The following is a 25132-nucleotide window of genomic DNA, read 5'->3' as shown; positions in this document are numbered from 1 at the left end:
AGGACGGGTTCCTTTCCCTGGCCAGGGATGCAGCGGCGGCGCCGGCGAGTGCTGGACACATCCGTGGCCTATGTCCGGGGCGAAGAGAACCTGGCTGGCTGGCGGCCGCGGAGTGACAGTCTGATCCTGGACCACCAGTGGGAGCTGGAGAAGCTGAGCCTCCTGCAGGAGGTGAGCCCCAGGTCCACCCTGGACCGAGAACATGCCCTGGCCCAGAGGGAAGCTGCAGGCAGTGCCTGGTACCCAAGGCTGCTGGGGGCACCGTCGGGGGGTGCAGGCAGCCCCCAGGATGGAGCGCAGGCCCCAGCTAACTCGGGAGACTGGGTGTTAGACGGGTGAGGAGGAGCCTGGAGAGGACTAGGGGTGGGGTCTCGGTGGCTCTGGGCAGGGAAACCCACCTCCAGTGCCACCCTGGGCTGTCCAGTATGCTATGTCCATGGTAGCCTGGAGCCTGATGCCCCAGCCAGCCTTACGTCCTTTCCCAAGGTACCCACCCTGCAGAGCAGCACTCTCCACCCCAGGAACCCGTGGAGGGACACAGGTGTCCACAGCGCACTGCAGGCCCATGCGCTGTGGCCAGGAGGTGTGGACAGGGAAGGCAGTGGCCTCCTGGTGGGCTGTGGCTCCTTGGGCTGGCGCTGCCCTCTCTGGTGCTGCTGCTGAGTTCTGTGTTCTGCTGAAGGTGGAGAAGACCCGTCACTACCTGCTCCTGCGGGAGAAGCTGGAGACCACCCAGCGGCCCGGCCCCGAGGTGCTGTCCCCTGCCTCCAGCGAGGACTCAGAATCCCGCAGCTCCTCTGGCGCCTCTTCCCCACTCTCAGCTGAGGGCCGGCGGTCGCCCCTGGAGGCTCCCAGTGAGAGGCAGAGGGAGCTGGCCGTCAAGGTAGGTGAAGCCAGCAGGCGGCACCTCAAGGCCAGCCCTGTGGACCCTGCTCGTCCCGGGCGGCTGGCTTCAGTCGGAATCTCCAGGAGCTGGAGGGGGAGGGACCCTGAGCTGCCGCGGGAGCCACCCCCATCGCACTCTGGAGAGGGGTGTTGGCTGGGGGCCTTTGGCTGCCCCTGACTCTAGCAGCAACCTGCCCTCTCTGGAACCTCTGAGCTAGTGGGGAGCTCGCAGCCCCGAACAGAGCTGGCCCTTTCTGTGCTTGGGTGGATCAGTGGGAACACCTCCTGTACTTCACGAGACCCCCACTCACCTGTCACGGAGCGGTGCAGGTGCCACCTGACCAGCCATGCTTGGGCTCGCCTGCCTGCCCACGTCTGGCCTGACCGTGCGTGCTCCCTTCCTGCAGTGCTTGCGCCTGCTCACACACACCTTCAACAGAGAGTACACCCACAGCCACGTCTGCATCAGCGCCAGCGAGAGCAAGGTGGGTGGCACCTGTGGTCACCTGTGGGCGGGCCACCCGTGGGGCCCTTGTCACCAAGAAGGCCATCCTCATCCGGCAAAGGCAGGAAGATTCCCAAGGGGCACCTTTTGCTGAGCCGCAGGTGTGCTAGGGCCTGGGGTCCCAGAACCATGGGGTGTGGCTGAGGCACCTGCTGTCCTCCCAGCCCCTCCCCTGCTCTGCAGGCTTCCCACCCTTTGGCTGGTGTCTTTCCTCCGGGATGCTCATCCTGCGGGCCCAAACCACTCCCAAAACCAGTGAGATCTGGTAGCTCAGTCTCTGCAGCCTTCAGAGGTGCCCCTGCGCCAGGTCAGGCAGGCTTCCACCCCCGGCCTTCTGCCCAGCCTCCTCCTGCTGGGCAGATGCCACAGAGGCTGCAGGAGGAGGCTGCCTGGAGCTGGTCCCCTGCCTGGAACCCACGTGGGTCAGTGCAGATCTGAATCTCTGCGAGGGGCTGGGAGAGCGTGGGGATCTCCAGGGCAGGGGGCACCTGAGCTGGCACTGGATGAATGGGTAGGTGGTGCCCAAGCAAAAGACAGGATCCAGCCAGGGCCACTCCAGGAGGCCCAGAGACCCTGAGGAAGGCTTCCCTCCCTCAGCTCTCTGAGATGTCAGTCACCCTGCTACGGGACCCGTCCATGTCACCCCTGGGGGCAGCCACGCTCACCCCGTCCTCTACCTGCCCCTCTCTGGTTGAAGGACGCTACGGTGCCACTGAGATGCGGTGAGTGGGCCCGGCCTCCTGGAGAAGCCTCCACACCCCAGGCTGAGACTCCAGGGCATAGGAGCAGAGAAAGGGGGCAGGCATGGTGGAGGGTCCGGGATGGCCAGAGGGAGGGCAGGGCCTGGTGAGGGGCGTGTGTGGGCCTCTCCTCTGGGGCGCACTGTGTCCCTGGCGTGGCTCGGCTCCACCTGGCCTCCGATGCGCGCGTTCAAAGTGAAATCAGAACAGGAAAGCCAGTAGTGCCTGCCCAGGAACAGGGCTCCTGGGGAGAAGCTCTGTGGCAGTGCGGGGACCCTGGGCCCAGAAGGCACAGAGGACTGCAGGCCAGGCCTGTGGCCAGCGTCCAGGAGGGACCACGCCTGGTCGCTCCTCTGATGCCAGATTCGAGGGAGTTTTATTCCAGAATGCCTCGGGGTTCCCAGAGTTCCTTCACAAGAGGAGGAGGAGCATTGATCCCGCCTCACTGCGTCTTTGGGCTCAGGCTCGCCTTGGTCCTCTGAGGGGCTGACCCGGGAGGCAGGCCTGGGAGAGCCCCGCAGCAGGCAGCAGTGTCTCTGCTTTCCAGGACCCCGCAGCCCTGCTCCCGGCCAGCCAGCCCAGAACCAGAGCCAGTGCCAGAGGCGGAGTCCAAGAAGCCTCTGTCCCCTGCCCAGGCCACAGAGGCGGACAAGGAGCCCCAGCGCCTGCTGGTCCCCGACATTCAGGAGATCCGAGTCAGGTATGTGGGTACCCACCCAAAGCCACCCCCCAGCTCTGCACCAGCAAGGAGCAGGCAACCCTACCACCCCAGCACAGGGCAGAGCTGGGGACCACACCCCTCACCCACGCGCAGGGTCACTTCTGAACCAGGTCAGGCAGACCCCCACCCAGACCGGGCACAGCTCTGTTCTAGAGGTGCCAGGCTGCCCCCCACGGTCCTGTGCTGCTGTGGGAATGTGCGGATGCCAGGGCAGTGCCTGGTGGTCCCTGGGCTTGGGGCTGCGTCTGCCCATTTACAGCTGGGAAACAGGCCACAGGGGGCTTGGGGTTCTGGTCTCCCGCCTCCTAGGCCCCTGGGCGCCTGGCTGACCCACTTTCTCTCCTGTGCAGTGACCAGCACTGTGGGCCTGGCTCTGGGGGGTGGGCCATGAGCTTCTGCCTGGGGCCCCACTCCTCACCTGACCAGCCCATGTCCTGCCCACAGCCCGATTGTCTCCAAGAAGGGGTACCTGCACTTCCTGGAGCCGCACACGGCCGGCTGGGCCAAGCGCTTCGTGGTGGTGCGGCGCCCCTACGCCTACATGTACAACAGTGACAAGGACACCGTGGAGAGGTTTGTGCTCAACCTCTCCACCGCCCAGGTGGAGTACAGCGAGGACCAGCAGGCCATGCTCAAGGTGCGCGGGCCCCAGGGCGACGGGGAGCCCTGCTGTCCTCTGTGGCCCATGTGCTGGCTGGCGCCTCTGCCCTGTCCGCAGAGGCGGGCCCTGGGGCTTGGCCCTGCTGCTCACAGGCCGGGTAGCCCCTGTTGGTGACGAGTGTGGTCCCTGGGCAGAGCAGACACGGCATCCTCCTGGTCAGCACCCAGTGGCCTATCCAGTCCCCTAGGGAACCCGGCAGGCGGTGTGGACCCTGCAGGCCAGGCAGACCCCGGCTCCAGCCCTGGCTCTGCTTCCGCCCCTCCCCAGTGGCGCTCTGGACGTGTGGGCAGGAGCAGCCTCCCTGTGGCTGGCTGTGGAGAGAAGGTCCTCTGAGTCCCCAGGAGGCTGCTGGGGAGCAGGCTCATCTGTAGAAGGGGCAGCAGGAACTCAGCCCACCACCCACACCCTCCACACAGAGGCCAGGGGCTTGACAGCAGAGGCCTTGTCAGCAGGGCAGCTCAGCCATGGTCCCAGGAGGGGTGGACGTGTCCCCTGGGGATGCAGAGCAGGGTTGGGCACAGGCCCAGGACAGGCCCTCTGGACCTGGAGGCTTCTGGAAGGGAGCGTGGCACTGTGTGCTCTGCAGAGGGATTGCCCCTGCTTGCTGGGCGTGGCCTGCAGCACCCTGCCCGAGCGCCCCAGCTCCCTTGCCAGGAGGACGGTGCTGGGCGCCTCCTCACCGCAGCCTGCCTTGCAGACGCCCAACACCTTCGCGGTGTGCACGGAGCACCGCGGCATCCTGCTGCAGGCCAACAGCGACAAGGACATGCACGACTGGCTCTACGCCTTCAACCCGCTCCTGGCCGGGACCATCCGGTACGGCTGCCTGAGGCCAGCGCCCATGGGGGCTCGGCAGGCCCGACCTCCCGAGGGGTGGGGAGCGGGCTGCTGCTGCTCCATGGGGTCCTGGGGTTCTGTTCTGGGCTGTTGGTGAGGTGGTGGGCCTGCCGGAGGGGTGAGCCTTGATGTGTGGCGTGCACACGGTCGGGCTTGGGGGACGCAGGCCCTCACCGTCACAGACAAGGGCATGGTGGGTGCAGAGAGGACCCAGGCAGCCCCAGGCCTCCCAGCACACGGCCCCAGGGGACACGGGCTGCTGCGTCTGTGGCTGTCCTGGGGCTGCCCCTTACTGCCAGGGTGGATGGACGTGGCCGGGGAGTCAGCTCCTGTCCTTGCTCTGCAGGTCCAAGCTCTCCAGGAGGAGGTCTGCACAGATGAGGGTCTGAGCTGGAGCCCTCCTGCCAGCCAGCGGCCGGCCCTCACCCTCACCCCCATCTGTCCTGCCATGGCTGCCCAGCCTTCCCCTGCCAGGGAGCACCAAGCCTGGGGCTGTGGCCAGCTGTGCCCAGCGGAGGCTGCACGAATTGTCCTTTCTTCCTCCTCGACTGTTCTGGGTGGGAAGAGTTGGGGGTTTGGGGGAGGCCAGAGGCACAAGACCCGGTGTTGCTGCCATTCTAATATTTTTTTAAGCATAGACAGACTTATAATTAATATACGTTAGTTAGTGATGTTGAAACAGCCCACTGAGAAATTAACTACAAGACTGTGTTCTATTTATAAGTATTTATTTCTAATGCCTCCACATAGGCCTGTAGCGTCCATATGGGAGCTGCCCCCCACCCCCTACACTTCCAGCCTGTCAGGGGCAGAGCGAGGGAAGAGGGGTCTGGACGTGGGGACCTCACAGTTGGCACACAGGTGCAGCTAGCCCAGGTTTCCCAGAGCCTCCTCAGGGTGTGTGGGGTCTCCAGGTGCCTGAGGCTTGGGCTGCTGGGAAGGTGTGTGTTGCTTCCAGTCAGGTGCTAACAGGGGCAACTGCAGCTTCTCCAGCAGGGTGGGAGGGTGAGCTGATCAGGCGAGGCCATGGGACTGTTCTGGGCAAAGCCTGGGAGGGAGAAGGTCAGGGTGTCCACTGTTGGGCAGATGGCTGGGGTCAGGCACAGGGCTCTTGGGCAGCAGACAAGGTCAGCATTCAGGGAGAGGGTGTCAGGGCTTGGGCTGTAGCCTGTCTGGCTGCAGCAAGCAGGAAGAGTGTCAGGTGGCTCTGGGAAGAAGTTCTGTGGTCCGTGGCTCCTTACGCACACCTTCCTGTCCACCCCAGGGAGCAGATCCTGGGCGTGGGGTGTGTCCTGGGCAGGCAGGTGGGGGCAGGTGCCCGCTTGTCATGACTGTCAAGAGTTCTTCTGCCTGTGGGAATTTCCACCCACAGGCTGGTTCAAAAAACAGAAATGGAACTGCAAGCCCCCTCCACAGCCCTCCCGGGCCAGGCTGCCGGCGGGCTGGGCACCTTCCACCCCTCTGCCAGCTCCAGCTGCTTGGCTTGAATGAGCCAGTGTGTCTGAGCCTCCCCAGTCAGCACGGGAAGTCCCTGCGTGCACTACCCTGACCCGTGACCACGCAGCCACTCTTCTGGGGGAGAGGCCAGATGTGTGGGCCCCTTTCATCTGACGAGAAGTTCAGGTTTCCCTTGGGAGACAGTCCAGGCTTCTTGACCCTTGTCCCAGACCATGGGGTTCAGGGTGAGCAGCATTGTGGAAGCAGGATCTGCACCTGCAGCCAGGGCACGACCAAATGCAAGTTGAGACAGGAGCTTGCCCTCTCCACCTGGACTCAGCCGAGCAGGAGCGGCCGCCTGCGTCCCAAGGCCCAAGGCCCAAACCTGTCGGGAAGCGTCAGGTCTTCGGATATAGCTGTGGAGTGTGGGCCGCACAGCACTTTCTTAGGAAAGATCCTAGAGACTGGAGCATCCCAGGCTGAAGTTAAACCTTGTGCAGAAACCAGGTGGACAACCCTGGACCTTGGAGGCAGTGGGCTGAGACATGGTGTCCACGGTGCTCACCTGGTGCTGGTGACCCCTTGGAGGCAGGAAGGACCGGGCAGAGCACGCTGCTCAGAGTTGAGTTAGATCTCAAGGGCCACACCCTTTGCAGCAGGCATGGAGGAGGCCAGGCCCGCCTCGGCCACTCAGGTCAGCCAGCCTGAAGCCGCGGCCTCGGAAGGGTCTGGACGGCCCACCAGCAGGTGTCTGAGGCCAGCCAACCTGCAGAGCACCTGCTGCCTGGGGTCGGGCTGAGGGAGAGGCAGGGAGCCTGCAGTCCTGCCGTGTTCAGAAGCCCCACCACCAGGAAGCCCTGGGGCAGTGCCATGCTGGCATTGGCTGCAGGCTGCCCTGGGCTTCCTGCCCTATGGGCCGCCCAGCATCAGTGCAGAAGCCTGAGTAGATGGTCAGGGCCTCCCGTCCACGAGGCGGGAAGCCCATCCTGCTTGAAACCACCCACGTGCCCAACTCACGGAGGACAGTCGCCCTACCCCTGGAATGCAGTGTCCACGTCTGCCATGGAGGGCTCCCTTGGGGTCTTCCCGTCCTGTGATGCAGAGAGGGCACCTGGTCTGCATGTGGCCACCATTGCTTGCTGAGTACTTAAGGCGAGAGGTCAGGAAAGCCGTCCCCCGGGTGGTTTTGTTCTGACGCTTGATACTGCCCAGCTGAGGCCTTGCTTTGGCGTGGGTGGCACCCTTCCCTCGGGGATGTGGCTCCAGACAGGCCGGCTCCTGGGTACCTGTGAGGTCAAGAAGCCCAAGGCCACCTGCTGAGAGATCCTGCCAGCACTTTGCTGGCAGAGCTGCCCAGAGTGGCCTTTCCCCTCCCTCCTGGTCCCTGGAGGCCCGCAGCACCTCGGGGGTCCTGACTGGCTGAGGTCACAGGCGAGAGGGGTGGTGCTGGTCCCGGGCCAGCTCCTCCCGGCCTACTGGCCCCGGAAAGCATTCTTCTTTGACCCTGCAGCCCCTGGGACAGACAGCTGTGACTGGCCCCCGTCCCCTTGGCCTGGGCTCCCTGTCGTCCATCTGTTCCAGTGCCCCTTGGCTCGGAGGCTGCGTCCCTGGCTTGTACATATGTGATTGCTGTAGGCACACCCTGACCCTGTGTCACCCACCCCGACGTAGCGCCTCGTCCCCACGTCCTGCCCGAGTGTTCGCTCTAGGCCCCTGTACTGTACTGTGTGCACATGAGGCTGTGTCCAGCCAAGAAATAAACGTGGCTCCTGCGCAACACCGACCGTGGGTCTCGGCTGTGTCTTTGTTTCTCTTAGGTCTGCTGGTGGGTCACAGTTCAGAGACAGTGCCCACTGCCCAGCGGCCAGGCGGGGAGCAGCTGGCTTCTTGGGGTGAAGGGGCAGGTGTTGGGGGAGCTTTGTGGAGTGAGGTGCCACAGTGTGGAGTGTGGAGTGAACCAGCCCAGGCGGCCTCACCTCCACGTTCCAGGCTCATACCAGGCCACTCTGTGGTCCAGAGCTTCCCGAGTTACTGGTGTGAGGCCACTGCCTGTAGGGCCCTGGTCTTGCCTGAGGCCAGAGTGGGTGGCCACCACACCAGTGGCCCCTGCACCTGCTGTTGGCCTGGGCAGGGCCCCTCAGCACCTGCAGATCTAGGCCTACTGGGTTCCAGGGACCAGGGACTAGCCTGCTTGCCAGTCCCTGAGCTCTGGACAGTACACTCCTGTGCTCTTCTGGTCCCAAGTCCTAGGCTCCACCAGCCTATGGGACCCTAAGTGGGATGGGGACTCTGGCTGGATCTTGTCCAGTCAGGTTCCTCTTAGGCCAGGATTCAGCTTCCCAGAGAAATAACATGGTTCAGGGGACACGGGAGACCCCTGGGTGGGCAAGGCTGGCTTTGAGGTCACTGGCACTCAGAGCCTAGGCCATTCTGAGAGATGAGAGCCAGTGGGACCAGGTCTGGGTTCTGGAACTGTCTCAGGGCAGTATCAGTCCAGGCTCTTGCTCGGTGGGTGGTGGGTTCCTCCCCGGTCCTGGTCCCTGAGGATGCAGGTGGGACCAGGCGCAGGGCCGCGCCTCTTAGTCTTGGGCGGCAGCACAGGAAGGCTGCTGGACGCAGGGAAGGAGCTGGGCCTGGGTGGAAGCTCCCAGGGCCTGCCCTGGTTGGGGTGCTGCTGGCCACTTCCCCAGGGGACTGGGCTGTCGGCCCCCCGCCTGGGCCAGGCTGGACTCTGCCTGGGTTGGAGGTGTCAGGGTCTTCTGCTATGAGTGTCTAGAGGCTGTTGTTTTGGCCTGGAGCCCTGAAAGGCTCAGCAGTGTTGCCCCCTGATGAGTGGGAGTGACAAGGTCCACACGGGCCCATCTGCCCAACAGCTGCCTCCCCGGCCTACACGTGACTGATTCCCAGCTCTCCCCTGCACCGACCACGTGCCCCACGTGGACTCCTGGGCTGCTTCCCATCTGCCCTGGGCCCCACAGCCACATATTCTCCCCTGTGGAGCAAATCAGGTCCTGTGGACAAGGCTCCAGGAGACGCAGGACGGTGGTGCCCAGCCGCACTCTGCCCAGGGAGCTGGGCCTCGTCCCCAGTCCTGACGGAGTGCGCAGAGGCTCGGCACCGAGGGCTCGGCAGCCGGGAAGGTCTGTGCCGGGCCCACGGTACTCCACACCAGGGCAGCTGTGCCCCTCAGGGGCAGCACATCACGCTCAGAGACCCCCGCTCTTCTCCTGCCTGGGGCCCACCCAGTCAGGAGCCTGTCTTCTACAGCCTGCTGTGCTGGCCCTCGGCCCTGGAGCATGGCCCACTTCCTGGACACCAGCACTGTCCAAAGCCCTCAGGTAGTCTCTCCCCGAGCCAGCCCTCCAAAACCTCCTGGCCATCCTTCCCCAGGCTCCCCACACCCTGCTGCCCTTCTACCACCTGGGCAGGTGGTGTGGGCAGCAGCTGAGCACCTGGACGAGTCCCTGGTGCTGTCATGGGATGTGCTGTGTGGGGCCTGGACAACAAGGTGGCCTTTCATGCAAGACATTGTGCAGCCACCCTTGAGAGCACCCCCCCCCAAACCTGCATGGAGCAAGCCCCCACCCCCACAGGTACAGCAATGGCTCATCAGCTGTCCACAGGGGCCGCTGCGGGTTGGCAATGCTCCACTGGGGCCTGGTGCCCACCCTGGGCCATGAGCTGAAACCTGGCCTGGACCAGCCACCCCTGCACCTGCGGCAACCTGGCCACCCCAAGCTGCAGCTTGCCCAGCACCTCCACCTGTTCCCGTCTGGGCCCAGGTGTGGCGGGGTGTGGCAGGGTGTGGCGGGGTGTGGCAGGAGAGCACCTGGGGCTGCAGAGCCCTGGCAGGGCTGCGATTGGGGACGTTGACAGAGAGAAATGCAGTCTTTGTTTAAAAGCATGAGGGGCTGTCGCCAAGGCCTGGAAGGGAGCCCTTCTTCAAAACACCGCGTCATAAGGAGATGCGAGAGCAGGCCGTGCTCAGGCTCTGCAGGGGGCGTCCTTGTGACACCCGGGTGACGTAGCAGAGGGTGCTCCCTCGGTGAGAGCTGATGGTGGCTCCCAACACTCCCACGCCTCTTTTCTGCAGATCCATGCGTTACGTTACGCTACCAAAGTTCACGCTCGACTAGGGCCTTGTCATTGATTTAACCAAAAAGAATATCTGTCACTCGTGGCAAATGCAAGATTGCACATCACATTTGACAGCTTTTCGTTTGGAGAAGGGTCTTTCTGCAGAGGCAGCCATTGCTGGAGCTGTGCAGGTTTGACAGGCTGGGGTGGCGTGGGACATTTCCAACGACCATTTGAACACATGTGAGCACAGCTAAGGCTGATGGAAAGGACCGTTTTCCTAAAATCACGTTGATTCTATACAAATCAGTTCTGTGCACGTTCAAATGTGACTTGAGAAAATTTCCCATCCTACTGCCTCACGCACCAGTGTTCCTGCCCTGGGCCTCCTGGGCCCTGCAGCACTTGCAGCCAGGACCACCGCCTGCCAGCCGCCAGGTCCTGGTGCTGCCGGAGCAGCACCCCTCTCCTGGCTGTACCTCCGCCCACAGCCATGGCCACCCACCCTGCCCAGTTTGTCCCCCCGCCTGGGAGCTGCTGGGCCATCCTAGAGTCTGGCCAGGCCCTCTGGAAGCCATGCAACCTGGCTCCAGGCCCGACCCGGGTTCCTTGTCACCCCTCTCCCCAGGAGGTCACACCAACCAGGGGAAGGGAGAGGCTGGGGCTCCTGACCCACAGCCTCACAACCGGGTGAAGGGGCAGCCACAGGAGGGGCAGGAGGCCCTTCCTTCTCCCCTCACTGGAAAGGTGGTGCAGGAGAGGAGCCCTCACCACACCCCAGGGAAGTCCTGGCTCTCTCCTCAGGTCCAGCCCTTGCCACCAGGCAGCCGGCTCCAGGGGCTGCTGCCTCCCACAAGACAGAGCAGCACTGTCAAGGCCGCCAGCCTTGCCCTCTTTGACCTTCATCTTCTTGTGGTGGGAATTCCCAGGTCAGCTCTGGTTTGAGGGAAGGAAAAGGCTGGAGGCCCCACCAAGGCACCTGGATGACCCAGAATCCTGTGGTAGGTTGGGGTTCTGTGGGACAAATGGGGTCCCCCTTGCAATTGTTCTTGGAAATGCTCATCGGGGTGAGAAGGCCATCATCCTGGAGGTCAGAGAACTCTGTGGACACCAGGACTCAGGGCCCTGTGCCTGGCCAGACCCCCCGCAGCCTCCACTGCTGCTTCACCGCCAACTTCTGTGGCCCTGGTGGTCAGACCTCTCTGGACTGCGGACACGTGATGTGTCCCAGGTTCCTGGGTGCCATCGACAGTGTTCCTGGGCCCAGACTACTCAGCCCAGGTCTTCCTCTGAACTCCTGGGTCCCACCTTCTATCTCATTCTGTAAACAAGAAGCAGGAAAGAGCTGGTGGGAATGGAGGTGAGGGGCCCTTCCTGCCCTGGAGAAGCTTCCAGGCCCAGGGAGACAGGCTGGCCTCAGCAACAATTTATTGACAAATGGTTTCCAGGGAGGAGAGCTGGGGCCCTCCTGAGCTCTGGTGGCCCCAGGTCCATCCCGGGCCATCCCTCGCTGGTGTTCACTGGGCCAGGTGGCTCAGCAGAGGTGCAGCAGGCACTACTGTGCCCCGCCCCAGCTCCTGGCTGCTGCCCTCTGCTGCCAGTGTCCGTGCATCCTCAGAACCTGAGGTCAGCTTCCCTTTGGGAGTTCGGAACTTGCTCTTCTGCCTGTAGAGCAGGTTTCTCTGGAAAAGGCGGGGGAGGCGGCCTTGATGGAGCAGGACAGCCAGGACCATGCCTGCAAGAGACAGCTAGGCTGCAGGGGGCCAGACACCACCACCCAGGGCCTCCCGCATGGGGGCCTGCCCTGGCTCTTCCGGCCACACTCCTTTGTTTGAAGACAAACCCATCAGAACCGTGGGGAGCTCATGACTTCTAGAACCTGCTCTGGGACCCTGGGCCTGGGACCCCCACAGGCGTGCCAAGCCAGGTCCTGAACCTGCACACCCTTTCCTCCCAGGCTGCTCCTGAAGACCACAGGCACAATGGGGACACCGTTTGCTGTTGGGAGAGTGGGGGAGGAGAGGCTTGGGTGAGCATTGGTCCGTGCCCAGGCCTGGCCAACTCCTTCCTAGAGGAGTGGAGAGTCCTAGTTCCCACCTGGCCTCAGGGGCACTGGGAAGGCCAACCCGTCGGGCAGGAGCAGAGAGGAGATTTTCCTTAGGTCTGATGCAACCGTGTGTGGGGGGGCCCTCAGGGAACCTCGAGTCCCACCTAGGCCAGGGCTAGCCTGGCCTGCACACCAGGGCTGCCTGGCTCCTGAGGATGGCCGGGGGACAGCCGCTGGTGCTCTTCAGTTGCCCTTTTTCTTCCCTGAGGGGGACTTGCCCTCCTGCAGAGCAGGGTCCCACACCACAGGTGGGCACAGCCACCAGAGGGCGCTGCCCCCAGCCTGCCTGAGGTCAAGCTGAGCCCATGACCCTGCTGACCCCCACATGCTTTCTTTTAAAAAAGCAGCTGGCCTGCAGCCCTGCCTGGCCTTCCTCAGCAAGTGACCTGCTGCCCCAGAGCCCCCTGCTGGGGAGGAGAGCTGAATCACCAGGAAGGCGGCCGTGTGACCTTTGCAGATTCTAAACTGGAGGCACAGCAACAAGAGCTGGCCACGTGGACCAGAGGCACCCAGGCTGCTCGGATGTCCCCCCACAGGACAGACTCCCAGAATGGCTGGCCCAGCAAGTCTGGTGTGATTCTGCTGTCAGTCCAGAGGCAGGAGGCCGGCGTGGGAGGGACTGCAGCAAGCAGGAGGGCAGGGGCCACTCCACCCTCTCCTCTGAGAGGACCATCTCTCCCTGGAAAAGCCCCTTCCTGTTCCTCCCAACGCAGTCTTGCCTGCCACTCTGAGCATGTCTGAAATCTTTTCTGCGTGACCTTAAGGCCAGTAATGGAGGGCCCTCAGCTCTGCGGTGGCCTTGCTGGAGCACACCCATCAGCACACTCGGAGCCTGGGCGGGGCAGCCTGTGGCCCACTGAGCGTGACCGGTTTGCTCCACAGAACCCCGTGTTTCAGAAGGAGGGGCCCGGGTCTCCCTGAGAGGGGTCTCCTGGGAGGGGTCTCCTGAGAGGGGGTGCCCTGCAAGTCCACGTGAGACAACTCAAGGCCCAAGGTCCATTCCTTTCAAAGACGGGGTCTTTCCCTGCCCTGGCAGGAGAAGGGCCATTCCCTAGGAGGGCATCCGGCTCAGGGCCAGGAGGTGAGTCCCAAGGTTCCCTACAGGACAGGGCAGGTTAGTGTGCATATAGTGTGGGTGGGGTGCGGGCTCCCAGCCTTTCCCCCTCAGCTCCCAGAAGCTTCCAAATGACAGCGGCAGACCTCACTGGAGAGTAGTGAGCTAGAGGCCACACGGGGTTCCCCACCCACATCCTGCCAGAGCCCCAGATCGTGACCTTATTGAAAATGGGGGTCTTTGCAGAAGTGACCATGTGAGTCACATGGAGGAGTGGTTCCACGTCCAGTGGCATCCCCGTAAGAAGAGGAGACGCAGGTACGGACAGCAGAGCTTGCAGGGCCGTGACTGAGCGCCAAGGGGCTCGAGGCAGGCAGGGCACCGCGGGCCACTCGCCTGGGCCTCACACTGCCCTCCAGAGCCGCTGCGGCCACCCTGTCTGTGCCGCCTGCTGTGGTCGACCAGGAGAGGAAGGCACGCCTGGCCCAGCCAGCACCCCCAGCACCCCCAGCACCACCAGTCACCTCCAGTCACCACCAGCACCACCAGTCACCACCAGTCACCACCAGTCACCACCACTCACCACCAGTCACCACCACTCACCACCAGTCACCACCAGCACCACCAGCACCACCAGTCACCACCAGTCACCACCAGTCACCACCAGCACCTCCAGTCACCACCAGTCACCACCAGCACCACCAGCACCACCAGCACCACCAGTCACCACCAGTCACCACCAGTCACCTCCAGTCACCACCAGTCACCACCAGCACCACCAGTCACCACCAGCACCACCAGTCACCACCAGTCACCACCAGTCACCACCAGCACCACCAGCACCACCAGTCACCACCAGTCACCACCAGTCACCACCAGCACCTCCAGTCACCACCAGTCACCACCAGCACCACCAGCACCACCAGCACCACCAGTCACCACCAGTCACCACCAGTCACCACCAGCACCACCAGCACCACCAGTCACCACCAGTCACCACCAGTCACCACCAGCACCTCCAGTCACCACCAGTCACCACCAGCACCACCAGCACCACCAGCACCACCAGTCACCACCACTCACCACCAGCACCACCAGTCACCACCAGTCACCACCAGTCACCACCAGTCACCACCAGTCACCAGCAGCACCACCAGTCACCACCAGTCACCACCAGCACCACGAGTCACCACCAGTCACCACCAGTCACCACCAGTCACCACCACTCACCACCAGCACCACCAGTCACCTCCAGTCACCATCAGTCACCTCCAGTCACCACCAGTCACCACCAGTCACCTCCAGTCACCACCAGCACCACCAGTCACCACCAGCACCACCAGTCACCACCACTCACCACCAGTCACCACCACTCACCACCAGTCACCACCAGTCACCACCAGTCACCTCCAGTCACCACCAGCACCACCATTCACCACCAGTCACCTCCAGTCACCACCAGCACCACCAGCACCACCAGTCACCACCACTCACCACCAGCACCACCAGCACCAGCAGCACCACCAGTCACCACCAGCACCACCAGCACCACCAGTCACCACCAGTCACCACCAGTCACCACCAGCACCTCCAGTCACCACCAGTCACCACCAGCACCACCAGCACCACCAGCACCACCAGTCACCACCACTCACCACCAGCACCACCAGTCACCACCAGTCACCACCAGTCACCACCAGTCACCACCAGTCACCAGCAGCACCACCAGTCACCACCAGTCACCACCAGCACCACGAGTCACCACCAGTCACCACCAGTCACCACCAGTCACCACCAGTCACCACCACTCACCACCAGCACCACCAGTCACCTCCAGTCACCATCAGTCACCTCCAGTCACCACCAGTCACCACCAGTCATCACCAGTCACCACCAGTCACCTCCAGTCACCACCAGCACCACCAGTCACCACCAGCACCACCAGTCACCACCACTCACCACCAGTCACCACCACTCACCACCAGTCACCACCAGTCACCACCAGTCACCTCCAGTCACCACCAGCACCACCATTCACCACCAGTCACCTCCAGTCACCACCAGCACCACCAGCACCACCAGTCACCACCACTCACCACCAGCACCACCAGCACCAGCAGCACCACCAGTCACCACCAGCACCACCAGCACCACCAGTCACCACCAGTCACCACCAGTCACCACCAGTCACCTCCAGTCACCACCAGCACCTCCAGTCACCACCAGTCACCACCAGTCACCACCAGCACCACCATTCACCACCAGTCACCTCCAGTCACCACCAGCACCACCAGCACCACCAGTCACCACCACTCACCACCAGTCACCACCAGTCACCACCAGCACCTCCAGTCACCACCAGTCACCACCAGTCACCACCAGCACCACCAGTCACCACCAGTCACCACCAGTCACCACCAGCACCACCAGTCACCACCAGTCACCACCAGTCACCACCAGCACCACCAACACCCGGGGCTCAATCCCTGCCATGGGTCTGCCTCCCCACAGTGCCCGGGAGATGTGCTCACCAAAGAGAAGAAGCCCTCAGACAGGGCAGACCCGAGGCCCAGAGAGGTGCAGGCCAGCCTGGGTGAGGTGGGCACGTGCCCTGGGGGTGTGAGCGGGGTGCATCCTGAGAGCCCTGATGGAGAGAGCCCAGAACACCATGCAGGATGGACGCCACGGCTGCCCTCAACTGCCGGCTGGACTTCGGAAACCCCCAGGGCCTGGCCTGGCAGCTCAGCCAAGCCCAGTGCTCCGTCGGGCGACTGTGCCCAGGTCAGAGGTGCACAGGGACGTGAGCCCAGGAGCCAGGAGTGGAGGGGCACAGCGGGCGGTTGAGGACAGACCTCTGGGCCTCCTGTGTGTCCTCCAGGTTCACACTGAAACAGGTCTCATGGGAAGCCCAGGCCCACGCGGGGGACGCAATACCCAGCCAAGGAGGCACCGTGCCTCGTGGGAGGGACGAGGCCTGAGGTGGGACCCTACAGGACGCCATAGATCCACAACAAGCTGCTCCTGAAATTGGCCCCCGCCACACCCAAGGCAGTGCAGACCTGAGGCCGGGGCGCCTTCCTAGACCCTGCCCACCACCCACCTGGACCAGGGCAGCTGCTGCACCAGGGGTCCTGCCCCAGCCTAGGGGACACTCACCTGTCAGAGGGCCCAGCCAGTACACCTGGGCATACTCCAGCCAGGTGTGCCCGGAGCACTGGAAGGTGACGCAGACGGCCAGGGCGGGGTTGAAGAAGGCGGACGTGTAGGGCCCAGCTGTGGACAGAAGCACCTGGGACTCTGTGGGCCCTGCCTGCGGCAGCCTACAAGGCCAGGGCCACAGCTGTCCCGAGACCGCCCCGCAAGGCCTACCAGGTGCAGCTCTTGACCAGGGCCCCCTTGTGCTGATGGACACAAAGGAACAGGCCAGCGCAGCTGAGGCCAAAGGGCACAGGCCAGGGAGCAGCTGGGACGGAGGTCCAGACCCCTCCCCACACTTCGTGCTGGCAGGGGCTCAGGTCCTCTCCAACACCCCTGCCTTGTGGGGGGTGGTCTCTGAGTCAGACCAGGTGGGAGTAAAGACTGAAACGGAGGCATAGACCTGGAAGGGGAGAGAGAGGGGAGGAGAAATACTGACAGGAGAGGCAGAGAGGAGCAGGAGGCGAGGAGGAGAGCCACAGAGGCTGTGCAGAGGGAGCACTGAAGTGGCCAGTGGCTCTCAGGTTGGCTGGGAGAGCCCAAGAAGTCAGGCAGTGTGGCCAGGCTGGGCGGAGCAGCTGTCCGCCAGGACCCAGCACGGCGACAGGTAGAGAAAGGACAGGTGGCTCAGCTCCTCAAGGCCAGGCCCTGGCCCTCCAGAGGTCTGGGTGTCCCAGCTGAGGCAGAGCCCAGGCCACCTGGCCACAGGCCTGTCCCTGCAGAGCTCTCCCACTTCAGTGCCTGGTCAGTGGTGGGCTTGGCAGCCTCTTCCCGGGGCTGCAATGGTCCAGGCCACACAGCGCCTGCCCTGTGATGGGCCTGTCCTTACAAGTCCCCACTCCAGAGTGAGCCTGGAGACTGGGCTCTACCCTGTATGGCATCCCAGGAGCCAGGGTGCTCTGAGAAGCTGCTGGCTGGACGGGCCTGCAGCAGCCTCTGTGCACGACACTGGCCCAGGGACAGTTCCCTTGTGGTGGAGGCAGGGCTGGGCCTGAGGTCTGTCTAGGACCCAGAATCAGAGCAGGACCATGAGCAGGGCCCAGGGCAGCTCCCACAGGGCCGAGGGAGCCTGGTCAGGAGGTCAGCCTGGCTGGGGCAGGGGTCACAGGTCATCTCGGAGCCCATGGACCCAGAGGTCTTGTCACCCTGAGGGTGTGTCAAAGGCCTCAGGGGCTCCCAGACCAGAGCTGGGCAAGGCCCTGAAGAACCTGCTGGGCTGCCCACTGGTCCAGGTCTGCCATCTCTGGGATGAGCAGAGCAGCTGGGGGGCAGCTGGCCAGTGCCTCTCTACCCCCCTGGGTCCAACCTGCTGGCCCTGCCCACCCACCAGGGTCCCAGGAAGTGGCTGCCTCAGCCTGAGGGCTCAGGGCCGCTGGGCTCACAGACCCCTCTCCTGTTGTGGTCCGGCAGGGCCCGGCAGAGGGAAGCTGGTCTCACCTGTGTAGGCCGTGACGGTGACCAGCAGAGCTATGGCAGGCACCCTGTGCCCAGGGGGCCGGTGCCGCAGGCACAGGAGAGCCCAGTGGAAGAAGAAGGCACAGGCGCCCTCCACCAGGGTGCCCCAGAGCACAGAGGTGCGCAGGGCTGGGCTGCAGTGCGCGGCCATGAGGCTCTGCAGCAGGTGCAGGTCACTGAGCTCCAAGGCCCAGCAGCGCCGGGTCAGGATGTAGGCAGCCTGCATGCCCAGCCCCTGGGCCACCAGCTTCAGCAGTGTGCTGGGCAGAGACACCTCGGCCATGAGGAACTCTTGCAGGGCCACAGCGGGATTGGCCGAGGCCCCGTCCAAGGTGGCGCCATGCACCAAGGACAGCAGGAAGACCAGCGTCAGCAGCAGGTCGGGCCCGAAGCCCCCGGCCCAGGGGCCAAGCTCCACCAGCATCTGTGTCTCCAGGCAGCAGGCGGCCAGCTGCACTGCCCCAGCTACCTCCCGGGCAAAGCTGGCATAGGCGCCTGCCGGGAGCAGGGCCTTGGACGCCCTCCGGGCTGCCTCGCAGAGGGCACAGGTGGCCAGGAAGAAGGAGAGCGACACGTTGAGACCAGCCATCACCCTGGGCTACAGGAGGAGCTGAGCAGGGGACCTGGTGATGTGCGTCTGGCAGGCTCACGGCCCGGGTGGAGGAGCTCTGGAGCGGCCACCTGACCTCTGGGAAAGCCACACCTGCACCCTCACTGCTGGCCCCGTTCCCTCCGCAGCCCCAGGCTCTGCAGACGGCTGCCTCCTCAGAGCCTCCACCGAGCTCTGTGACTCCGCCCTTGGCGTCGTCTGCTTGGCGCTGGGGCCTGCGGTGTGGACCTGTGACCACCCCGGGGAACGGGTGTGGTGCCAGCAGAGAGCTGATCCTGGGGTGCCAGCCTGCAGGACTGGGCCTCCTCCTGGGCTGCCATTTCTCTGCCTGGCATCCTGAATCAAATAAAGAACATTCCAAGACGGGCTAAGACGGGCACCACCAAAACGACTGGTCAAGCAGTCCCTCTGCCTCTGGCGACCCCAGGATCTGGGTGGGAGGGAATTCGGTCACTAGGCAGGGGACAGTGCCCTGCAGAACCCCACCCTGCCCCTGCGCTGAGGCGCTGATGGGCCTCTTCCCAAGGATATGTGCCTGGACAGGAGAGACCCGAGAAGCTGGGGACGCTGTGGAGAGAGATGGGCGTGGCTGGACAGTGAGGGAGGACCTGGAGGTCATGTCCAGGGCCAGTGGGTCATCAGGGCACCACTGTGGCATGGCAGGAGGATGAGCAGACTCCCAGGAGTGGGTAGCCGTTCTGAGGCTGCAGGGTGGCTGCCCCAGGCGGGAACCAGTGTGGGGGTCACTCAGGGCCAGTGGGAATGGTCATCCAGGCAGAGAGCAGACTGGGCCAAGCTCAGAGGCTCCTGGGGAGGGGCTCAGGGGGCCATGAGCACTGAGCCTCTTTCCCTGCCTGTCCTGGGAAAAGAGGGAAAGACCTGGGCAGGGGACATTCCCTGCCCTAGACGGGGACATTTCCAGGAAGAGGCGAGGGAGGCAGCTGTGCTGGAAGTTAAGGTCCAGGCCTCCTGGACAGTGTGATCAGACACCATCTGGGACCCAGCAGGGGTGCAGCATGAAGGGGGCAGGGCAGAGGTCAGGCAGACAGGTGCCCGCCTTGCCCTGCGCTGCCCCCAGCAGGTGGCAGGCAGGGAGGTGGGGGTCTGACCTCAAGAGCCAGGGCCTCTGCAGGCCAAACCCCCTCAGACGCCCCTGAAGGACGGCTGGAGTGGGAGGAACAGGGGCCGCTCTCCGGACATGCCCCCGCTGGGCGGGGCCCAGGCCCACGGCAGCCCCGCCCTATCCCCTCCCTCCCTTCCTGCTGCACAGAGGGAGGGTGGAGGGTGGACGCAGGCAGCCTGCCCTCGCCGGCCACAACCAGTTCAGCCATGCCAGCGCCTTTCCCTGCGTGCCTCACCCATTAGACCTGGGCTATGGGCCAGCCTGCCCCTCGAGGGCCCGGAGACCGGCCTGGGTGTGGTGGGCCAGCCTGAGGCCCAAGCAGGCAGAGGTCTGGGGACCTGAGCTGGCATCAGGCTCTGCTGGCCACTGCCCAACCCCAGGTCCAGCAGAGACAGGGAAGGTGTGGGTCCCCTCTGGGGAGGGCAGGCCCCAGCCCCAGGGCTCCACAGCGCCACAGGAAGTCCCGAGGCCCGTGAGGATGGGGTGGCTGTCCACTGCCCACCGTCCCTGGAGCTGAAGAAAATCCCCATCTGGACCCCAGCCTTGTGGAAGCTGCTCCTGTCCATCCCTGGACCAGGCCCCTGCCCTATCAGAGGGTCGGGGTGAACTTCTGGAAGTAGTCACTGAGGGGCCTGTGTCTGTCACCGAGTGTCCTCTGTCACTGAGTGTCCTCTACCTGTCACTGAGAGGCCTGTGTCTGTCACCGAGTGTCCTCTACCTGTCGCTGGGAGTCCTGTGTCTGTCGCTGAGTGGCCTGTTCCATCTTGTGATGCGTCTTCATTCCCTGGTTCCTTTCCTAATGCAAGGCCACTGTGCTCTGGTCCTGAGTGAATGGGAAGGCCCTGCCCTTGTGGACAGAGCGCACACTGCAGAGGGGACGGGAGCGGCTTGGGCAAGCGCACCCTGCCTGCTGCTGTCCCTGAAGGTGGACGGGGGCGAATCGCCCAAAGCCAGACTGGCCTGGTGCCAGTGAACAGGACCCTGCCTCGCTGTCCGTGTCCAGGCTGTGCTCCGTCCAGGCGCAGGATCTCAGAAGTTCGCACTTCACGCGATTGTCAATGCAGGCAAGTCCCTCGCTGTCTGTGACTTGCTAGTCTGTCTCTATTTCCCCCCTGACCCCCTACATGCTCCAGCCCCATCTTTGTGTGAATTCAGTGATTTGGGGATTTGGGGGTCATTTTTGGCTGTTAAGAAACACATCTTTGTATTATTTTCCTGGGATTTCTTGATCCATAAAGGACACCTGCTCCATTCAGGATGTGCAGTCTTGTTGCAGCCTCTCGTTCCGTGTGGCAGGGGCAGCCATGGACAGAACAGGATGAATCCGCATGGCTGCATCCCAGCAAGACTCTGCGTACAACAAAGCGCAGGGGGGCGGGTCTGCTCCATCGCGGGCTGACCTGTCTCCAGCGGCCACGACACGTCTTCTCAGCACACCACACGTTGCCTCTTGGTCCCGAGGTGGGAACCCGGGGGTGGCGACACTCCACCAGCCCTTACTGCCCCTCGTGCTGTCAGTACGCTGCATTAAATCTGCATGTTTTAATCCAACCGAGATTTTATCCTTTTTGTTTTTAGCAGTTAACAAGGTTTTCCAAATTTTCAAAATCGGTCCCTGTGTTTGCACAAGGAGCATCTCTGGGCGCTCCTGTCCTGCTGTGGAGCCAGGCTGTGGCCTGGGGAACGGGCTCACGCCTCGGCATCTTCAGAGAGGGTCTGCGAGGATGGCTTCTCCATCTTGCCTCTCTGAAGACCTGCGTGGAGACTTCTGAGTGGGCTTGCCCTCCAGTCACCCCGGCAGGCCTTTGCACTGACCATCAGCTGCAGCTGCCCAGGAAATACACAGGCCACAGAGTGGCAGCTCCTCTCGCAGAGGCAGTTTCTGGAGAGGGCCAGAGTGAAGCTGCCTTCCAAGCACAGCACTCCTGGAAGCTGGGGTGGGTTGAGTCCTTAAGCGCTGGGCAGAGCGCTGGGAAGCAGAGACGCCTTCCCTTTGTCTTCTCTGGTGAGGGAGCATTCTCGGGCACGGAGTCCTTGGGCGGCAGGGGTGTTAGTTCTTTAAAAGACTCATTCCATCATCTGTCAGTTTCCATTGGTTCCACAAAAGTCCGCAGTCACACTGACTCTGTCCTGGAATGTGTCTTTTTCCTCTGACGCTTTTTCTCTTTACCTTTCAAGTTTAGCAGTCTGACGTGATGTCACTAGGTGTACTCGTGTGTGTCTGCTGTCCTTGGTTGCCTGGGCCTCTTGGATCTGGGACTTTCTGTAGCTGTGGTTTTGTGCCAAATCCTCTGCGGCTCAGTCCCACTCTCCGCTCGGCTTGCCCTTGATGCTTTCTGGAGCGGTGCACCAGCTCGCAGATCCTCTGCAGCTCCCTCCACGTGCGTGGGTCCAGCCGACGGCTGCTCCACTTCCAGGTTTGTGTCCTGCACTCTGGACTCTCCAGCTGATCGGCCTTCAGAGTGTCTCTCTACGCAGTCTGTTCCTCCCTTTTTGTTTGTGTTGTCTTCTTTGGTTTTTTAACATATGTACAAAGGCTGTTCTGAAGTCCTTTTCCCCACATCCAGGTCTGACAGCTTTTCTTCCTGGTTTCAGGTCACATTTCCTGTCTCCACTTAGCTCATGATGCTTCGCCTTAGAGCAGATGCTGTTAGACATGAAGAGTGCGGCATGAAGAGGCTTCTCTCCCCAGAGAGCGCTGTGCCCAGTAGCCTGTGTGAGCAGCTCAGTACTGACTCGCGCACAGGCGGGGTAGTGCAGGTGACAGAGGTGACTCGTCCCTGGTTTTGGGTATCTTGTCAGACTTCCTTTGTAAGAAGCCTTGGCAGCAGCACCAGTGGGCCCTCATTCCCTTCCACCATGCCAACTCTGCCTGCTCTGCCAAGGCCCCTGTGGGCCTGGACTTCAGGCTCCTCCAGACTCAACTCCTGTGCCAATCCAACAGACCTCAGAAGTTCTGCTGGCCTCCCCCTGGACAATGCCAGCCGCTGCTCCACCTGCCTCTTCCCAGGCCTGGGTGGGGCACCTGTCTCCTCATCCTCTCCCTGGGTGGAGGCCACCTGCTCCTGAGCCTTGTCAGCTCAGACTCTCTGTTCCTGCCCTCATGGAGACCCTCCCACCCTGCAGAGACATGGGCCTAGAGTAAGCACTGTCCACACAGCCTGACCATGGGGTGGGGGGAGCCACCTCCAAGTGACCCACTTCCATTGAGGCCACACTGAACCCCAGAACCACAGCAGGACCCATCTCTCTGCTCAGATAACTTTTATTTTTATTTCTGTTCAATAATCTTTTTAATCGTCGTCAATAATTCTTAAACAATGTTCTATAACTGCAGGTTACTTAAATAGCTTCTAAAAGTTAGGTATTTTGATGTTACTCTATTTGGAGGTCGTGTAATTAAAACGCTTTGTTATACTAGAAAGTGTAACAAAGTAATGCCGAAACACCAAGGGCTGGCTCCCCTCCTGAGAGAGCGCTGCCTGAGTTAGCACTTGTCCCGTGGAGCTGGTGGAAGTGTCGCTGCAGGTCAGCATTTTGCACGTGTGCGTTACGTAAGTGTGAATCTTAGCGGTGGGCGGTTTCCATCACATCTGATTTCCAGATCCTGTGAGCAGTCATCTTGCCCCTGCTCTCTGAAGCTTGTCTCCCGTTGACCCAGAAACCCAGTTTGGCGGCTGCTGCGACCCACCCTGTGCCCCGAAGCCGCCCTGGCTGGTCTCTCTGCTGTGTGGAGATCAGGCGGCGCCAACCCAGCAGGCTGGCAAACCAGCTCTAGAGAGGGCGGCTCACAGAAGCTCACCCGACGTGAGGTGCCAGCGGACTGTCCCCGCGCCCGAGTGCCATCTGCTGGGGCTGTTTTGGGTCGTGCCTGCCAGCGAGGCCTGCGATGGGCCTCCAGAGCTGGGGTATTGTCCACAGTGGTCGAGAGGGATCGCGCTCCTCTGTGGTGTGAGCGTGGCCCCTGACGGGGATCGCCCTGTGCCCCTCACTGAAGTTGGGCTTGAGAGCTGGGGAATCGTCTCCAGAGCACATGTCGTTTGCTTGGTGCTCTTGTGGCCTGGCGCGTGAGCAGCTCTGGAGACCTGCCCACGTGCACCTCCTCTGCCCTTCAGCCCCACCCTGGTGGAGGGCCTGGAGGGGCACGGGCCTCCCAAACGTCTCTGGCAGGTTCTCCTCTGCCTCCAGCCCCGAGTGACATCAGGCAGAGTTAGGGGCTCCCACAGCACACTTCAGTGAGGCCCCTGGGACACTCCCGGGTCAGCTCATGCCTCCTCAGCCAGCCTGGGGACAACCTCAGAGGTCGAACTGACCCCCAGCCCTTCTCCACCCACCCTGCCAGGTTAGGGCAGTGGCCAGTGACAGGAGCCCCCAGAGACCCAGCCTGTCACATGACCTGGTCACCTCCACCCCTCTGCACGCTGCCAGCAGGTCGGGCTGCAGTAAGACCTGGCCTCAGCAGTCTGCGGCCACCTGTCCTTTCATCCTCAAACCAGTCAGAAGTCGTCACCAGCCACCCTCTGAGGGAGCAGGGCTCCTTAGGTCGAGTGGCCCTGGGAGAATGGTGGCCTCCGTGTGGCGGGCACATGGCTCCTCCACCTCTGAGGTGGGGCGCTCTCGTGTGCCGAGGGCATGGCACAGTCCCGCACCAGGTGGTGCCAGTACTGTCCGTGTGGCTCACCGAGACGGTGCTGCTGGAGCCCGTGGGCTGAGCCCTGTGCCCAGGCCTGGCGGCCCCTCTCCTAAGCCTCTGATGCTTGAGTGCCCCGCAGAAGGTTTGGCCCTGAGAGAGACGTCAGGCTCTTCCCAGAGAGAGACCAGCTCCTGCTCCTCCGGGCCTGCAGGGGCGACCCTGGGTCTGGATGAGCCTGTGGCCAGTGGCCTCCCCCATGTGCGCAGGCCTGTGGACCTCAAAGCTGCAGGCACTCCAACCCTGCACAGCCACGTTCCCGCTCCAGGAGGCTTCCCGAGTCTGATGGCCACTGCTGACCCTTCTGGGCCCCCCAAAATGGCAGGAGGCGGGTCCCAGTCCAGCCAGGCTGGGAACGGTGGAGGCTTCTGCCTGAGACTTTGAATTCTGGTTCTTCTTTGTTGTTGTAACTGAGGATGGAACTACGGGACTGCTGAGCTACGTCCTCAGTCCTTTTTATTTTTATTTATTCTTTCACTTATTTTTGAGACTGGGTCTTACTAAGGTGCTTAGGGCCTCACTGAAGCTGCTGAGGTTGGCCTCACACTGGCCTCCCGAGTCCCTGGGATGCAGGTGCATCATCCCTCCTGGCTGGCTTGGAGTCAGTTCTGTCCTCATTTCTCTGGAGGCCTGGACATGGGCTCTGCCGCAGGCCCAGCTCCACTCTGGGATGGGCAGGTCTAGTGTAAAGAGGGTGAGCTTGGCAGGTCCCGTGTTTGGGACAAACAGTCCCATCGGGCCTGTTGCCACCCCAAGGACTTCCCAGGGCCTGACAGCCTGACTGCATGCTCGTGAGCCTGGGAGTGGAGGCCATGGAGACGAGGAGGACGCAGCCCCCAGAACCCCTGAGAGAGCAGCGTGGGCCCCGGGACCCCCTGGATGCGTCCCCAGGTGAACAAGCAGTTCTGCTGAGGAGCTTCTGGCTCACCAGAAGCCACACTCACCAGGCTGTGGGGGTCGCGGGCTCTGCACTGTCACCTCAGCGCCCTCTGACCTGGCGGGAGCCGGCTGCAGGCGGCTGGGCTAAGGGCAGGA

General features: G+C 62.9%; 2 protein-coding genes across 30 annotated transcripts in view; one reads left to right on the top strand and one right to left on the bottom strand.

The window, feature by feature from the left end:
* Positions 1 to 7570, top strand: part of KIF1A (kinesin family member 1A) — a 96952-nt gene extending 89382 nt beyond the window's left edge. For all 29 annotated transcript variants that reach the window (XM_079131319.1, XM_079131317.1, XM_079131293.1 and 26 more), the window contains 8 exons: positions 26 to 171; positions 683 to 883; positions 1293 to 1370; positions 1988 to 2112; positions 2678 to 2830; positions 3296 to 3488; positions 4210 to 4328; positions 4696 to 7570. In XM_079131319.1, the coding sequence (XP_078987445.1) occupies positions 26 to 171; positions 683 to 883; positions 1293 to 1370; positions 1988 to 2112; positions 2678 to 2830; positions 3296 to 3488; positions 4210 to 4328; positions 4696 to 4738 (1058 nt within the window). In that variant the 3' untranslated portion in view covers positions 4739 to 7570. The remainder of the gene's footprint in view (positions 1 to 25; positions 172 to 682; positions 884 to 1292; positions 1371 to 1987; positions 2113 to 2677; positions 2831 to 3295; positions 3489 to 4209; positions 4329 to 4695) is intronic.
* A 3647-nt stretch (positions 7571 to 11217) lies between these two features.
* On the bottom strand, positions 11218 to 18586 carry LOC306657684 (aquaporin-12-like). The gene is made up of 3 exons (XM_079133959.1): positions 17657 to 18586; positions 16181 to 16297; positions 11218 to 11598 (listed from the first exon to the last, which is right to left on the bottom strand). Exons 1-3 carry the CDS (start codon positions 18261 to 18263, stop codon positions 11381 to 11383), a joined length of 942 nt encoding a protein of 313 aa, XP_078990085.1. The 5' UTR covers positions 18264 to 18586; the 3' UTR covers positions 11218 to 11380.
* Positions 18587 to 25132: the final 6546 nt, after the last annotated feature.

The sequence above is a fragment of the Sciurus vulgaris genome, assembly GCF_902686455.1.
Source record: "Sciurus vulgaris genome assembly, chromosome: 3".
Lineage (NCBI taxonomy): Eukaryota > Metazoa > Chordata > Mammalia > Rodentia > Sciuridae > Sciurus > Sciurus vulgaris.
This window is presented reverse-complemented; position numbering and strand designations above follow the sequence as displayed.

Excerpts from the sequence above, each read along its gene's own strand:
- LOC306657684 (XM_079133959.1), bottom strand. The coding sequence starts at position 18,263 with ATGGCTGGTCTCAACGTGTCGCTCTCCTTCTTCCTGGCCACCTGTGCC. Across the intron at positions 16,298-17,656 it reads CACCGTCACGGCCTACACAG|CTGGGCCCTACACGTCCGCC; the intron begins GTGAGACCAGCT and ends TTCTGTCCACAG. Across the intron at positions 11,599-16,180 it reads CTGGCTGGGCCCTCTGACAG|GCATGGTCCTGGCTGTCCTG; the intron begins GTGAGTGTCCCC and ends TGTCTCTTGCAG.